This window comes from Myotis lucifugus, unplaced genomic scaffold (assembly GCF_000147115.1).
Source record: "Myotis lucifugus unplaced genomic scaffold, Myoluc2.0 scaffold_65, whole genome shotgun sequence".
Classification (NCBI taxonomy): domain Eukaryota; kingdom Metazoa; phylum Chordata; class Mammalia; order Chiroptera; family Vespertilionidae; genus Myotis; species Myotis lucifugus.
The window spans coordinates 390,000-404,965 of NW_005871113.1; the positions used below are offsets into that span (position 1 = coordinate 390,000).

Consider the following 14,966-nt stretch of genomic DNA (forward strand, 5'->3'; position numbering starts at 1 on the left):
CCCCACTCAGCTTCATGATAAAGGGAGCTTTCGCAGGCACTCCTGCTCCGGGCCTCTGAAGGTCAGCACAGGCCAGACTTCAGCACCGAGGGTATAATGACAGGGCTGTGAAGTACAACCTCTGGGGGATGGGGACTTATCACTTGGGTGCAATAACCCATTAGCCTGGTGAAACTTGACTTCTAACGGCCACGTTTCCCCAACCCCCAAAGTGCACATGCAAGCTACTTCCTCACTCAGTGCACTGAGCAAACTGCACAGCCTGCAGCCTGGCCAGCAGCCTTTGCAAAGAACACACATACATACTGGTTCCCATCACAACAGCAGGTGCCAAGCTCCTACTGCTGCCTTCTAGGGAATACTTGCACTTACTTTGCAGGCATGAGAAAAGCCAACTCTAACAAAAGACCTGCACTACGTACCCTCATCTGCAAAGATCCCTCCCTAGGTGTCTGCAGCAATAAGTCCAGTTTTCAGATCTGTAACTATCTTTTCTGACATAATTCTCTGGGTTATTTTTCTTCTTGTCACTGCCCTTCTTTTGGTTGTTGTTGTTCATGAAAGAGATGGTATTTTTTTTTAAGTTAGAGGTTATATTAGTTAGAGTTCTCCAGAGAAAGAAAACCAATAGGAGATATATATATTTAAAACTATATAGAGAGTTAATATATAATAATATCTCTCTCTATAGCATGGCTTCAAAGCCTGGACTGGGCATCACATATATACTTACTTTATAGATGAATAGAGCAAGAGAAAGAGAAAGTTTAAGGAATTGGCTCATGCAATTATGCAGGTTGTAAAATTCCGTTTATAGAACAGGCCAGCAGGTTGGAGACTCAGGGAAGAGCCACTATTGTAGTTCAAGTTCAAAGGTAGTCTGGTGGCACAATTCCCTCTTGCTAAAGGAGGTCAGTCTTTTGTTCTGTTCAGTCCTTCAACTGAGTAGATGAGGCCCATCCACATTATGGAAGGCAATCAGCTTTCCTCAAAGTCCACTGATTTAAATATAAACCTCATCTACAAACCCTTTCACAGAAACATCCCAGAATAATATCTGGCCACATATCCAGGCACCATGGCCCAGCCAAGTTGACACATAAAATTAACCATCACAACAGGGGAATATGTATTAAGTGTTATAATTTTATATAGATATGAACCATCAAACTATTTAGCAAAGATATGAGACATGGAGAAGTCAAAAGTACCAAAGAAATGAGATCTACACACAAATAGAGAAATCAAGACCCAAATGCCATCTTAAATAATGTGGCAACAGAGTAGGTTGTTTCATGTTTCATGGTATCAGTGGTGGAACTGCAAATACATAGCATACTGTGCATTTTTTTAAAAAAGTCTTTAAAGATCAGTCTATCCAGCCCTCATTGTACAGATGAGAAGACCAAGGCAAGGCAGAGATTCAAGAAAATCTGAAAACATGGTACACGGCACAGATGATGCAAAAGGGCAAGAGCTACAAAACCAAATGTCACTGGCACCGGAATGCCCTCTGTGGAATGTTGCTGAACACCTTCCAGCTTTCCTCTGAGCTGAGATAAAAATTACTCTCCGTTGTCTAAACACACAGCTATTGGGCAGCATAGAGACACAGCGCAAGGCTGTGCTGGATGATCGGACCATACAGGCTGATCAAAAGCTGGCCTTTCTGTATCCGAAATACAGACAATCCAGCTGTGGATAACTGAGAGTTCAATTACTGCCTTTACTTTGAAAAGATACAGGGAAATGAGGGTGTGGCCCCCACCATGCCAACATCAGCAAAGACTGGCCAATGAGCCTGGGGCTTCCATGCTTCCCAGAGCGACCCTTGATCATGGGTCTCTGGTGGGGCGGGGATAGTCCACTAATAGCAAGTTACTGTCCTTTGCTCTGCAGACAAACGCCAGCAGTGCCCATTTCACCCACCAGCATTGGCACAGGCCTTAGGAAAAGCTATTAAGATTCAGGGTCATTATCAAAGGGGCCATGGCAGAATCTAATCTTTGGGAGACAGAAAACTGGCCCCGAAGTGGAGCTGTAACCTCCAGTCACCTGCTGGCATGGCTGCAATCCGATTCCTAAGGAATGAGGATCCAGGGCGTCTTTGATGCCCAGTCCAGGCTTTGAAGCCCTGTCAAGACCACAGGACAAAGGCAGCACTGTTTATGCAAATCTAGAAACAAAAGAAGCTAACATCCGAAGCCATTAAAAGTAACACCAGAAATCCAATACCCAGAGATGATTAGAGGCCCTGCACCCGTATGAAACAGATGCGGCAAAGCAAAGCTGGGCAACGCACCAAAACACACACAGCGGGAAGGAATCCTGCGCGCCGGAGCCTGGCTGGATGGTGCCCTTAGAAGGCTGGGTCCACGCAGCTCCCTTAGCCAAGGGGCAGCATCTGGGCACTGCAGGAAGCAAGCCCTGCGCAGCTGCTGCCTCTGCATCTGGAGCACACGGCCCTTCCTGAGAAGTTCCAGAGGTGCCCCTGCAAGGCCAGCCCTCTGGCTGCCACAGCGCTTGGCAGCTCATTGTGTGGCGCCGCCTTCTTGCAGGACGCCACCGTCGGAGTGAACACCTCTGAGCACAGTCTATGTACAACGGGATGAAATACCACGAGCTTTGAGAAAACTTAGATTTTATTTTTAGGCCATTCCCCAAAGATCTAGAGTTGGCCTGAGCATCCAGGAAACGTCAGCCATGCAGAGTTATGATTCATGAAGATTCCTCCCATACGGTCACATCCATGGAGGGGGCACGAACGTCAGATCGGGGAGGGACTCCAGAGAATGTCTGATCCAGAGGTTCTCAAGCCTGGCTGTGCGTTACCCCTGCCTGGGAAGTTTTCAAGAGCTGTCCCTTGCCCTGGCCCTACCCCAGAGATTCAGATGTAAATGGTCTGGGGGTGGGACCCAGCATTGGATTTTTTTAAAACCTCATCAAATGAATTTTAAATAGCAGCCGCATTGACAATCACTACTCTAGCATGTGTCCTTTATGTTACAGGAGAGGAAACTGAGGCTCAGGAAGAATCAGTGGCTTGTTTGAAGTGGCACACCCTAGCATTGCCTCCTAGTCTTTCATAAGACAACACAAGGGCTAAACAATGACATCTGCACACAGGGCCCAAGGCTGCTCTTGGCTAGAAGCAACTCCAGGTGTGCAAGCCACGGCTCACCTTCCTCCCCAGAGGACTCTTGTCTTCTCCGTGGGACACATTAAGCTATAGATTGCAGCTCACATTTTTTGAGAAGAAAAAGGACTGAAAAAGAGAAAATAGACACATAAACTTGAGAATCTGGACTGTGGAATTTTGGACAGACCTGTCACCTAAAGGACACAAGGAAACTAAGGTACAAGAACAGTACAAGCCCTCACTGGTTTGGCTCCGTGGATAGAATGTCGGCCCACAGGCTGAAGGGTCCCGGGTTTGAGTCCAGTCAAGGGCATGTGCAGGTTTGATCCCCAGCCCTGGTTGGGAATCCTGTGGGAGGCAACCAATCGATGTGTCTCTCTCCTCTCTCTCTCTCTCTCCCCGCCCCCCATCCCTTCTATTCTCTGTAAAAGTCAATGGAAAAATATCCTCGGGTGAGGATTAACAATAACAACAAAAGACCAGTACAAGATTTAGCGACTGAGTTGTGCTCTGCCCCAGGGAAGGCAGCCTGTAAGTGAGATTGTAACAATGCTACTATATCAACTCAGGACTTGCCATTGCGCAGCAGTGACAAATTCAGAACAACCCTTTAAGCAGCCGACCAGAACAGTGAGAATTTCCAAAAGTTTATATTTTTATTTCATAACTAAAGAAGACACAAGATGTAGAGACTTTGTAATATCATATAATTAGGGCTGAAGTGCCAGCTACTAAATGCAGGCTAATTTAATAGACTGTTTTGTTTTGTTTTTTCACAAATGAGGGGGCAGGTTTCTAATGGCACACCAAAGAGAAAACCGAAGGTAGGAAAATGAAATACAAGCAACAAAGGGACCAAGATGAGGACCAAAGTGGTTCAAATGACGACGACTTACTTGAAGGAAATGCACGGGTTTGATTTCCCTTCCCTGTATTAAGAGATGTTTATCAATAGCTGTCCTTTCTTCTCTAGAACTAAATGCTTAATGAGCTCATGGTGTGATATCCACTGAGCAAAGAAAAAGGTTTCAGGGAGTGTCATGTTATACCGACCACTTCATCCAGTGGGCAGTTTGGGGCACTGCCTTAAAAAAAATTTTTTTTAAATAGTTACTGTTGGAAGGAGAGAGAACATAAGTGCTTGACTCAATAAAAAACACAAATGATGCCCACCTGGCACAGCCTCTCCTTTATGACCCTGTTCCTTCCTACTTCACTTGATAAGAAAACCCGTTGGCCTTCATTCTTCAGTACCTGGAACCCGGAGTTTAGAAGATTCCACGTTATGCTAACTTTCCAAGCTCTGAAAATCCCAGGGCCTGTATGTTAGATACATACACAGCCTTCGGTCCTTGTCCCCTATTCCTCAGGGGGCCTTCTGAGAGCCCATCTTGCAGTTCCCAAACCCAGAGGTACATCCATTCCATTTGTGTCCACGTTTGAGACCAGCTTCCCAGGCCCCTCCCACGGGCCATCTGATTGAATGTGGCTGAAACGGGGCCCAGAAATCTGTGTAACTAATAAACGTGTTAGGTGTGATCCAGGTGGCCCCTGAACCAGCGTTTAGTAACCACGAGTTGAAGTCCAGCGGTCTTATACCAAAAGGTGGGCAGAACAGTGATGGAGAACCAATGTCCATTCATGGCCAATGAACTTGACCAATGGGGAGAGTGAGTCGCTTGTAGGCCACCCCAACTACTAATTTCAACATGATGACCTGGATTCATCCACCTAGACTATCTGCAATGGCCAAATGAATAAAGGAATGCACATAACATTTTTTTAATCCGTTGCTTTAGAAATTCATGGTTTATGGTGCGAAAGAGAATTTTCTCGGATGGAAATCAATGTGCCTAGGAAATCATAAAGTCTAACAAAACTGAGGAAGGCCAGGGAGGAGATGTGTAATTTTCTAAAATATTTTAGTACGCTGGTTGTTTCAACAAAATCCATCGGAAACACAAGACAGGGTCTGAATGCTCTTCGGCCCCAATCTGTTCCAGCAGACGGAATGTGGGAGCTTCATACACACTTACTGTGCAACTGTGCGGCCATGATATGAAAAACCCTGATTCCATTTGGCAGCAACTTCCCACTATCTTGGCGGGTCTAAACCATAACCGCTGTGGTGTGTGGAGCCTGAACAGATTATGCGGCTGGCTGGAAACCAAGAAACTAAAAAGCAGTCCTGCGGTCCAGAAAGAAACTCCGTGTTGGAAATGCCACAGACCAATTGTCCACAACCACATTTCTCACAGATGGCCCAGGAATTTAAGTTCTGCCGTCAGTCTCCAGAAAATTCTACCTTTCCCAAGACCCTGAAAAGCAGCAATTTCTCACTTGATGACATTTAGGGAGCATGCCAAGGTACCTCCATACATTCCTCTTACTCAGAATCAGCTCTCATCCTGTGAGAATAGGAAGCTCGCCCCAACCTCCAAACCATATACAATCGCTTTCAGAGAGAAAAGAAAGAATTCTACTTCCCTATTGTATAAAATGCAGGCACTGTAAGCTAACTTCATGGTTTTCTTTCTTTAAAAAATTTTTTTTATTAAATATAGATAGATAGATAGATAGATAGATAGATTCCAGAGAGGACAGGAGAAGGAGAGAGAGATAGAAACATCAATGATGAGAGAGAATCATTGATCGGCTGCCTTCTGCACACCCCACATTGGGGATTGAGCCCACAACCTGGGCATATGCCCTGACCAAACTGTGACCTCCTGGTTCATAGGTCAACACTCAACCATTGAGCCATGCCAGCTGGGACCTTCATGGTTTTCTTGAGCTTGACAGCTGCTTAATCTGTTCAGACTGCTAGAACAAACACACAGACTGGGTGGCTTATAAACAGAAATTTGTTTCACTCGCAAGTTCTGGACGCTAGAAGTCCAAGATCAAAGCACCAGCATGGCCAGGTCAGGTGAAGACCCTCTTCGTGTCCACCTCACATGGTAGAAGGGTTGAAGGATCTCTCTGGAGCCTCTTTTAAACAGTTGGCCCATTCAGGAGGGTGGAACCCTCTGGGAGGCCCCACCTCCTAATATCATCGTCTTTGGGGGTTAAGAGTTCAACATATGAATTTGGGGGTACACATTCAGACCACAGCAACAGCCAAAATGGGGGAAGATTCATTTAAGGAAACTCCTCTTTCCAGCCTGATACATCCCTCAGTAGACTTTGAACTGATTCCGCCTAGAAGGTAAAGAACTCTTCCAAAACAGCCCATTTATCAATGAAACCCAGTATGCACCAGAGTGCTTCCCAGCAGCGGCCCGGCCCCACACTCCATCCTCTGCCCTACTCTGAGGAGCACATAACCCAAGATCATTGGTTACTTAACATGAATGTTTCTGAAATGCATATCCTCCAAGGGGTCCTGAAACATTAATCAGAAAACATTGGGGGAGGGGGATTGTTTTGCATTACATTTGCAGAGGAACAAAATCTCATCAGCTAAACAGTGGTTCTCAACCTGTGGGTCACGACCCCTTTGGCAGTTGAACAACCCTTTCACAGGGGTCGCCTAAGACCATCCTGTATATCAGATATTTACGTTACGACTCATAACAGTAGCAACATTACAGTTATGAAATAGCAACAAAAATAATTTTATGGTTGGGTCACAACATGAGGAACTGTATTTAAAGGGCCAGAAGGTTGAGAACCACTGAGCTAAACCATCAAGTCAGGGACAGGCCTCCGCTTGCCAAATTTGATAAACAACTAGAATAACAGACACAGCCTCCACGACATGAAACGTGTTACAAAGTCCCCAGTCCAGCCTTGGCAGGATGTCGTAAAGCTACTCTTGGGAGCCCAAGCCTGAAATGATTTCTGTACGGTGCTCCTCGAGAGGAAAGGAAATGCCCTCCAGCCAGAGCTAAGGTTTAATTCATGCAAGAGACTTGGCTGACGCCACCAACCACAAACACTGCGTTTTCACGGATCCGAATGGCAGCAAGTCCCAGTGAATGAATTACAGCCGCTCTATTTATACTTCGCATGACTTGTCAATGATTACCTATAACGAGATCCCTTTGTACTTTCATGAACATTAACACACGGCTTTCCTACCAGAGGAATGGAGAGGCGAGGGGAAAGAAATAGGATCCCGGTCCCTTGACCTCCAGATCTCGCTGGCAACAGGCCACGCCTGCAGGTTCTAGAACGCAGTTACTGCTTGAGTCTTAGGGCCCCAGAGGAGCCCGAGGAGGATGCAAGGGTCACACCCCAATGCCAATGGGGGCCAGGCAAGCCACAGCAAAGAGTCAGACTGTGCACACAGGGTGGTCCCCACGGGGATGTGACGGGAAACACTGCAGGGGACTGCAGCTACTCGGCCCCAACAGTCATTGCTGTGTGCAAACGCAATGGTGAGGCAGGTGCTGGTCACACGGACATGTTCGGTTTGTGAAAAGTTATTCAGTTACGTATTTATAATATAGGCACTTTTTGGATGCATATTACACTTCATAAAAGAGGCTTTTTTTAATGAGCTTAGGACCAGATTTTCTAAGGGCCAGAGACACGGGACAAGAGAGCAGAACAGGGCTAGGTTCAGAGTCGCTACCAAGAAGAGGTATGAATGTAGGTGGGCTGGCAGAGTTGAACAGAGGTTAACAGAAGTTGTGTGTTGTTGTTTTTTTAAAAATCACACTTATGCAGAACAGGCTACATAAAATACTCATATTTGGGTTGACATCAATAGGATACGTGTATGTGCACAGAAAGTTTCTAGAAGAATACACAAGAAACTGGTAACATTCGTTGCCTCTGGCAGGTGGTATGAAGTAGAAGAGAGGCTTACTTTTTATTGTATTCCTACTCATAAGGTTTGAATTTTTATGTTATGTTACTATTTCATTTTTAAAAATGTCAGGAGAAAAAATATTCATAAAATACTTAAATTACTATGAAGTAAATCTACAGGGACTCTAAGAGATTTACTCCCCCCCCCCCGCCCAAATCAGTACTATGTGGTATTCTAACAACATAAATACAATGAAATGAGTAAGTCAGTCCTTTGCGAATACAAATGTCAAGACATACACAATACACATGTTTTTAAGTTCCTGATGAATAATAAATATGATTTAAACACATGTAGTGAAAGCTCGTCATAATATGGCACCTTGGAGAATGGGACTCACAACCTTACTACAGGCTGATCATTTTCTCTGAGACTTTAACTTTACTGTACATTGTTATTTGAAGAAATGTGTAGAAACCAGCCTTATAATAGTCCTACTTTAGTCCCCATATGAGCCTTATAATGTCCTACTATACTGTGCCATTGACTGGAAGACAGTGCCGCACAGTGATATGACCCTTGTGTATGTTTAAGGGTTGGAAAAAGGACTGAGGCACACAACCAGCAGCCCTTCTGGTTACAAAGCCTTCAGTGTTCATTCCTACCACCGCCAGATACAGTGGAGGGAGAGGGTCACCGGGAGCATGCCTATGTGCCTGGAGTCACAAAGAAACTCGGTGATGGAGTCACCCGGAGAAAGAGCTGAAGACAAGCCTGTAAAACTGAACCCAGCTTAGGATACCTGGCATGCTCCTTTACCCTGTGAGCGACATTTGTTATAAAAGAACAGAGCCACACAGGGCTTAAAATCTAAAGATCTGGTGTCTCATCTGGATGCTCATTCACTGGGTAGATAATATATGAGGGTCAAATCCTTGAATTGTACTTTACTTTCCCCACCCATGGAAGGTAATTAACCACACAGAACCAGGACAATGTAGGCATCCTTCCTAACCCTGCAGGCAATCTGTCATAACTAGAACAAGAGGATTGGTGACCTGTGTTAGTCACTTTAGTTTTTACCCAAAGGAAATAGTAATTCGGAGAGCCAAACGTGTGTTGAAATTGGGGGTGGAGAAGGATTGATAATCTTCTCCAATCATTTGGAAGAAAGTTGAGTTTAGGGGTCAACCAAATCTAAGGCCACTAATTAAAAAGGCTGAAAATCTGGTATTTTCAGTTTTTCCAATAAGAACCAAAAATGCTAGAGCCACTCGTGTATGAATAGTGGTGCTTGATTCATTTGCCACTAACAATACTTGGTACATTTCTTTCTGTTTCTATGTAGCTGTGATCATAGCAAGTGACCTGAGTATTTATGGACAACCCACATAGTTTGTCTCATTCTGTTTCTATGAAATCTACCATAGAAAGAGTTCAGTAACTAGAGAGGTCTAAGCTAAGTGACAAAATTATCAAGACAGTGGAATAGAACCACTGAGTTCTATGTCATTTAAGTAGAAGGGGCCATTCTTGTTTGAAAGAAACACTGGCACTCTTATCTTCCCAAATTGGGTCAACTGACAGAAGCAAAAACTAGAACTAATTGGTCCTTTCTTGATCTTAAACAGACCATCTGTACTCAGTCTGTGCCATTAGCTGCCTGGGTCAGATCCTGGCTCCAACATGCACTAGCCTGGTGACCTCAGGAAAGTCATTTAAATTCTCTGTGCCTCAGTTTCCTCCTGTGTAAAATGAGGAGAGTAATGGCACCTCTCACCCAGGGTTGTTGTCAGGAGTAAATCCGTTATCAAACAAAAATGTTTATAACAGCACATCTTTTTTTAATATTAGTTTGCATTATGCTGATCATTTATTATTCGAAAGAAGAAAATAGAGTTCCTTTTGATCATATACATATATATATTTTTAAATTTTCATTTGGAAGATAAAGATAAAGGAGATGGGACAAAAAGGAAGAGATGAATTGAAAATGGCAACTATTACTTCTTAGCACTTATGTAAAAGAGAATGTCCACATATTATCTCATTTGCTGTTAGAAGAAATCTTTGTGGTAGGTGTTATTAATAGTCACTTCCAAATGGGGAAGCTATGCTCGTAGGTTTGCTGATGGACCCCTAGTCTGTCTGACTCTAAGCTCACACACTCCTACTTCAGTACTAAACCACCAGCTATGAATAATAAAGGTGAGGAAAAAAGATTAATGGAGAGAAGGGGACTAAAGTATCATCCACTTTTTCAGCCTTGAGCTGAAACTTCTCTCCATAAAGGTAATGAAAACATTTAATGTCAAGATGAAATGTGACATCATTCTCACTGCTGGTGCTGAAAGCGATCGTTAATAGTAGTTTGGGAACATTTTACACACATACGTATATTAGTGAATCTAGTTAAATATCCACCAAAATGCTCCTGGTTGGGCATTAAACTGTGGAGGTCAATCCAAGCTAATCCCCAAACACTGCACAGAGTAAGTAGTGTACAAAAATATTGGGATCAGTACCCAGACCAAGTATAGCTCACCATTGTTTATGTGCATGTCAATAGAAACTCACCTCTTTATTTAGAAAGCCATACAATGGCCCCCAATGGAGGATATTACTTTTCAACACTCTACCAAGTGAAATGCCCAAATGGTTCTGTAATTACATGGCAGTTACTGCCTTGTGATTGTACAGACTCTGCAAACCCCAACCGTCTTCCCAAGGCCAATAGCAGGCTCTCCAAAAGACAAACTTAATGTATCTTTTGGTCAAATGTTTTTCCTGTGCCCCAATCCACTTTTCATTATCATGGTACTTGGCGCCGCTCCCCTTAATCATAGGTTTGGAAGGGGGATGAGTTCAGCCTTCCCTCCATGGCTAAGGCCACTGTGCATGGCTCCACTGAATTAAAGAGAAGCCACCGAAGCTCACTGCCACATGTCACAAGGCCTCCAGCTCCCTTCATCTCAGCACAGCAGTGATTCCCACGAACTCAGTGCAGGATGGAATCAGAACACAAGGGGTACTTTCCTTAGTTCCATACCACAAAGCTGTGCTAATTTAAAGGAAAACCATTAGCTTGTTGGGGTTTTCAGATCAGATGGGTACATGGGACAAATTTTCCTTTTTGCTGGTACAAAGTATCTCTAAAATACAAACTTGCCTTCCTTCAACCTAATCTGAATAAACCTGATGCTGAGATATCTACACTCCTTCTCTGACAGCAAAAGTTTTCAGGTCAATGTGTTAACCCTCATTCCACCTGGATGTGCAGTGCAGCCCTGGTCGAGAACTTTAGGTGGGGAAAAAAATCCTATCATTGAGAAGTCTGAATGTGATCAGTGAGCCAGGCCTCTCAATTACCCATACAGGAAAGATGTCTTATCAGGTGCTCCCCGGCCATGGTTAGAGGTAAGCAGATGAATGAGAAGACCAAGTCTGCACAGTTATTGAAGTAGGACTACTTGGAAGCTGGCACCCAGACTCTATACTCAACAGGGTTCTATTTTGTAAGGTTCTGGGTAGCTCACAGCCATTTTTGACACTGACTGCTTTTGACAGCAGCATGCGCTGGCTTTGCAGAGTGAACACTAACCAGCTTGGCATCTGAGAATGTTGAGTAGAGTTAGGACAGAGAGACTAGAGGTAAGCAATTGGCTGAAGCCCCTCAAAGATGTAGCATCCTAAACTTAGGTACCACCTCCTCCTAGAGGGTTATCCCATAATCTTCCCAGCCAAATACTATTTAAGGGCCATTTGCAAAGGTAGCAGCTCTGGTGGTACAATGCGATGAGTTGAGAGGTTTGCAGTCAGTAGACCTGCCACCCATATTATTTCCCCTGACAGTAAACTCTGGTTAATGTCCCAGCACCTTTTGTTTTTTGTCTCGCTGTTCCCTCTTTCTGGAACCCTCCTTCCCTTTCACCCCAGGTTTAACTGAGTTCAAACAAAGTGTCAACGCCTCAAGAAGACTTCCATGTCCAGCCATCTGTCCCAATCTGATTTAGACGTCCTCTGTCACTACATCCTGTAAATGCCATTCAGACGACCTTACACTGCCCAGAAAAAAGAGAAAAAAAAAAAGGAAGAAGAAAGAAAGAAAAGCCCTAGCTGGTTTGGCTCAGTGGATAGAGTGTCAGCCTGCAGACTGAAGGGTCCCAAGTTCGATTCTGGTCAAGGGCACATGCCAGGGTTACAGGCTCGATCCCCAGTAGGGGGTATGCAAGAGGCAGCCAATCAATGATTCTCTCTCATCATTGATGTTTCTATCTCTCTTTCCCTCTCCCTTCCTCTCTGAAATCAATAAAAAAATATTTAAAAAAGAAAGGGAAAAAAAAGCAATATTTGTCTATAAGGAGCCACATCTAATTCAACTTTTCTCAGCCCAAATGGCCCAAATCTGGCATAGTGCCTGATTCTCACAAAACACACACACACACACACTCACAAAATGTCATTAGGAGCATGTGCTTGTACAACCTCGTACACACACACACACACAACGTTGTTAGGAGCATGTGCTGTACAATCTCGTGGTGCCTCAGTTTTCTCATCTGTAAAAGGGTATATAATACAGTATACACCTGATAGGGTTTTAATGACCATTACTAGTAAACCAGAAAGTGAATGTAAGGTGCTTAGAAGAACTGTGAGCTCTTAGCATCAAGTGTTTGTGAAATTAATAAATAAATGTAATCCTAAGTCAGTTACTTTTAACAGGATGAGTTCTATAACATGCAGATAATTTCATTTCTTTACAGAACGACAGTCAGGATCAAATAAGATAACATAGCTGATGAAAGCACTTTGAGAGCTGTAAAGCTCTACTTAGAACTGCCAATTCTGGTGACTGTTACCTAATAAATGATAGAAGGTTTCTAAGCTAGAACTCAAAGGAGAGTTTTTAGTGGCTAATCCGCGGGTTGCCCAAGGCCTTACCCAAGCCTCGGGTTTCTTCCTTAACTTTCCAACACTGGCCGTAAAGGACAAAGTAATTACATGGACCATGAATGAGGGTAAAAAAATATAGATCCCAAAGATCTATGCAAAATTGGGAAACTACCCGCCTAAACAGAACACCAAAGTCAGTAGAACCTGGAGTATGCAGGGGCCTAGGAAGTACAATCATTGTTGGTTAGTAATTCTGATCACATCATAAAATCTATGTAATTCAAGAGCCGGAAAGAACTTCTGGAATTCTAATTTCAAATGTAGTCCCATTCCGTCATTTTACTGAGGAAACTAATGTCTATGGCTCCCACGAAACTACCCCAAAGTCACATATCAAGTTAGTGACAACTCACATTTCCTAATTTGCAGCCGATAGGTTTGTATAACTTTTGCTTCTAGTGTCTTATTCCCACTACTCCCTTACCAGGGCAGTGTTTAGGGACACACTTGGGTTCAAATTCCAGCTCTGCCATTTATTAATTCTGCAACTTTGAGTCTTTGAACTGATTCAAGTCTCACTTTCTTCGTTTGTAACACGGGGTCACGGTATCTCTTCTAAATAGTGACTATTGGAACGCTCCTTGAAACTAAGCAATGCATACAGACCATATTGTAAAGCATCTCTTTTGAAAAGGGCATCTGGGAACGGACGTTTGTGAAATATTCTTTTGGGATTGAAGTGGTTAAAAAAAAATCCTTCCTTCTGGTTTAAAACCTGGCTGCACCAGCGTTCCCACTGGCCACACAGCATGCTCTTCTCCGTGGCAGTGGTCACGTCTAGAGGGCGTATAGTACAGCAGTGTAGAGCACAGTGCTGCTCTATACTTCGTGTTTGCTTTCTCACCTCTGCACCTCTCCCACCAGGTACCCTCAGGCTGCCAATTCCTGCCGCTGCGTTATCCATCCTTCTTTCTTTCTGCCAGACCGCTGCTCCAAGGATAAGTTCTGTCTGCGGACAGCTCCCTTTATCAACACGAGACAGAAACTGCTCCCGAGTGAACTGGGCTTTGTCTTCCTCGGGGAAGTCCCCTTGTCCCTTTTGTCCGTGTACCCGGCTGCCTATCTGCCCTGGCCGGCGTGCATCCCCTCGCCCACAGGCTCCTTAGCGGCTCACCTGGCCGCCAACGTCTCGGTCTCTGATACCTGCGTTTTTCAGAGATGTGGGACTGGACCCATTCCTAAAGGTGGAGCGGACAGGCACCTCCACGGATGCCCCGGCCCTCCCCGCAGCAAACCCAGGAACCAGGCCCGCAGCTCTACGCTAAGGGTTACAAAACTTGGCTGTTTGCCTCCTCCAGGGCGCCCCACGCGGTTGGCTTCTGCGGCGGGGAATGAGTCCCCAGAGGATGCACAGGCAGGGACAGTCTGGAGCCTCAAAGGAGACAGGACCCAGGATGCTGGCGTGGGTGCGGAAGCACAGCGGTCTCCCCAGGCTCACACTCTGGGTCCAGATCCCTCTTTGCCCCCTCCCAACCCCGAGAACCAGGAGCCTGAGGAGGGCGCAGCGGCCGGCACCGGGGAGCCAGGGCGGCTCACCCTCCACCACCCCAGCCATTCCGGAGCCCCCTGCCAGCCTCAGTTACCTTCCCAGTCGCGTCTGGAGTTGGCGGGGCGGACACCCTTATCCCCTTACTCCAGGGCGCGGGGGTATGAGGTGGGGAAAGAGGAAACCTCGAGAGCGGAAAGAGGGAGAAGCTAGCACTATTGTGGGGTGTCCCCAGAATCTTGACCGGGGGAAGGACGAGGCTGCCCGGACCCACACACCCCCACACACCCCACCGGAGCTCCGGGCGGCTGGTTATCCCAGGAGCGCCCCTTGCGCACAGTGACCCGCGCGTCCTTTCCCAGCCCGGCCGCGCGGTCCGCCCGGGACCTCGCCCGCAGAGAGGGGGGTGTGCGCACCCCCGGTTTCCCGCGGTTCCCCCGCCCGGCCCCCCGCCCCAGGTCCCCCGCAGGCGGCCAGGGCCCCCCCGGGTTCACCAGATGGCCATCCTGCTCTTGGGGGTAGTCCCAGCCGCTTCCAGGCAGGCCCAGGAAAGTGAGGCAAGCCCGTGCCCCCCGGTTGGGGGCCCAAGGAGGGCCCCCCAGCCACCGGGGGTTCTCCTGCGGGGG

The 14,966-nt window shown here is 45.8% G+C and overlaps 1 protein-coding gene across 1 annotated transcript in view; it reads right to left on the reverse strand.

Moving 5' to 3' along the window:
* COLGALT2 (collagen beta(1-O)galactosyltransferase 2) overlaps positions 1-14,946 on the reverse strand; it is a 72,073-nt gene extending 57,127 nt beyond the window's left edge. The window contains exon 1 of the mRNA XM_006089855.3: positions 14,835-14,946. Within this exon, the coding sequence (XP_006089917.1) occupies positions 14,835-14,845 (11 nt within the window). The 5' untranslated portion in view covers positions 14,846-14,946. The remainder of the gene's footprint in view (positions 1-14,834) is intronic.
* Positions 14,947-14,966: the final 20 nt, after the last annotated feature.